Genomic DNA, 1488 nt, shown 5'->3' with positions numbered 1-1488 from the left:
ATCGTCGTCGTACGCGAATAGTGGCCGATATGATAATTTAAAAAAATATTCATAGAGTAAATAAATAATCGAACGGTTGTTTATTTTTTACGTTTGTTTTCGTGCGTTTTTTTTTATATTTTTATTATTATTATTTATTTGTGTTTTTTTAACGTAAAAAAAAAAAAAAATTTTTAACGTTTATTAAAATATGATTTAATTTTGTGTTATGGTACAAAAATCAACATGTACCATAATTAAAACGTGAGAATTTGTTTGCACATGTTTGTTTGTTTGTTTTACACGTAGGAGGATCGGGAAAATTTTTTTTTTTAACCGTTTGTTATTAATGGGTAAAAATGTCGTTGCACGATTTTCAAAATGTAAATCAGCTAAATATTTTTTGAATATTATTTTTAGGTTTGTTTGTTTTGTGTTTGTTATTATTATTATTATTATCATCATTTCGATTTTTAATATAGATTTTAACTTGTGTGTTTGATGTATATATGTTTAATAAAAAAAATGTGGACAAACACTTTATAATTGGTTGCGGTATTTTATTGTAAATAGCGTAGTAGAGTATTTTTGTTTGTAGTGTACGTAATTTACGTTGATTTTAATATTATTATTATTATTATTATTATTATTTTCAGCCGACGAAGTACTCGAATACGAAGTTCGGAATCGTCATTGGTATCGCCAAAATCTAAACAATCGAGAACATCATTGTCACCAAATAGTTCTCAAAGGAGTTCTCTGAGTGATATAAGCCTCACGGGAAATTCTCATCAAAAATCTGCCCCTGCTTATTCTCCTCTTTTCCCTGTGCTATTTTATCCATGACATCATCCCATTTTCCCTTTTTCACAACTTTGGTTTTTCCCTCCACTTCCGTGACCGGTGCTGCTTCGATGAAAGATTTTATTTTCGAGGGTACGTTTCTATTCGGCATTCTGGATACTTTAGTAGTAGGTGTAGACTCTTTACGCTCCGTCGCGGCGTAATCTCCTCCTTTGCTACTTTTTTTAGCGGAAGTTACAACAGACGTGTTTTCGTAAACGGTTTTCGACGATTCCCCGCTGCTTGATTTGACTATGCGATCCGTCGAAGAATCTTGCTGGGATTTTTTTTCCGCCGAAGCGAGAGCAAGATTCTGTATCGTTTTCATTTGCTCTGTTATCATTTCCAAATAAGAAACGGATTCCGTTTTAGGTGGGCAATTTTCTTCGGTTTTTTTTTCAAAATCTGAATAAATCCCACTCGATTCCATGTCCTCGTTAGTCGTAACGGACCGATTAACCAAATGACTTGTCACGACGTCATTTCTCTCGTTATCCGTATTAACGACAGCGTGATTTTGAATTGATACTCCGCCGTAAAGAGTTCCATCGATGACTTGTGCTTTTCTATCACCTCTCCCCGAACCGATTTCAGCAGCCGCCAAAGACAAATCGTCGTGTATATCGGCATCGCTTTCGGTGAAAAAATCCGAATCCGTCATTGTTT

At 34.1% G+C, this 1488-nt stretch overlaps 1 protein-coding gene across 1 annotated transcript; it reads right to left on the bottom strand.

Moving 5' to 3' along the window:
- Positions 1-754: 754 nt before the first annotated feature.
- On the bottom strand, positions 755-1483 carry Phum_PHUM403540 (uncharacterized protein; the record flags this gene model as incomplete). Its single annotated transcript, XM_002428779.1, has 1 exon — positions 755-1483. The coding sequence occupies one exon, from the start codon at positions 1481-1483 to the stop codon at positions 755-757; it is 729 nt and encodes a 242-aa protein (XP_002428824.1).
- Positions 1484-1488: the final 5 nt, after the last annotated feature.

The sequence above is a fragment of the Pediculus humanus genome, genomic scaffold (genome assembly GCF_000006295.1).
Source record: "Pediculus humanus corporis 1103172107973 genomic scaffold, whole genome shotgun sequence".
Lineage (NCBI taxonomy): Eukaryota > Metazoa > Arthropoda > Insecta > Psocodea > Pediculidae > Pediculus > Pediculus humanus.
Note: the sequence above shows the minus strand (reverse complement) of the source record. Positions and strands in the feature narration are given on the sequence as shown.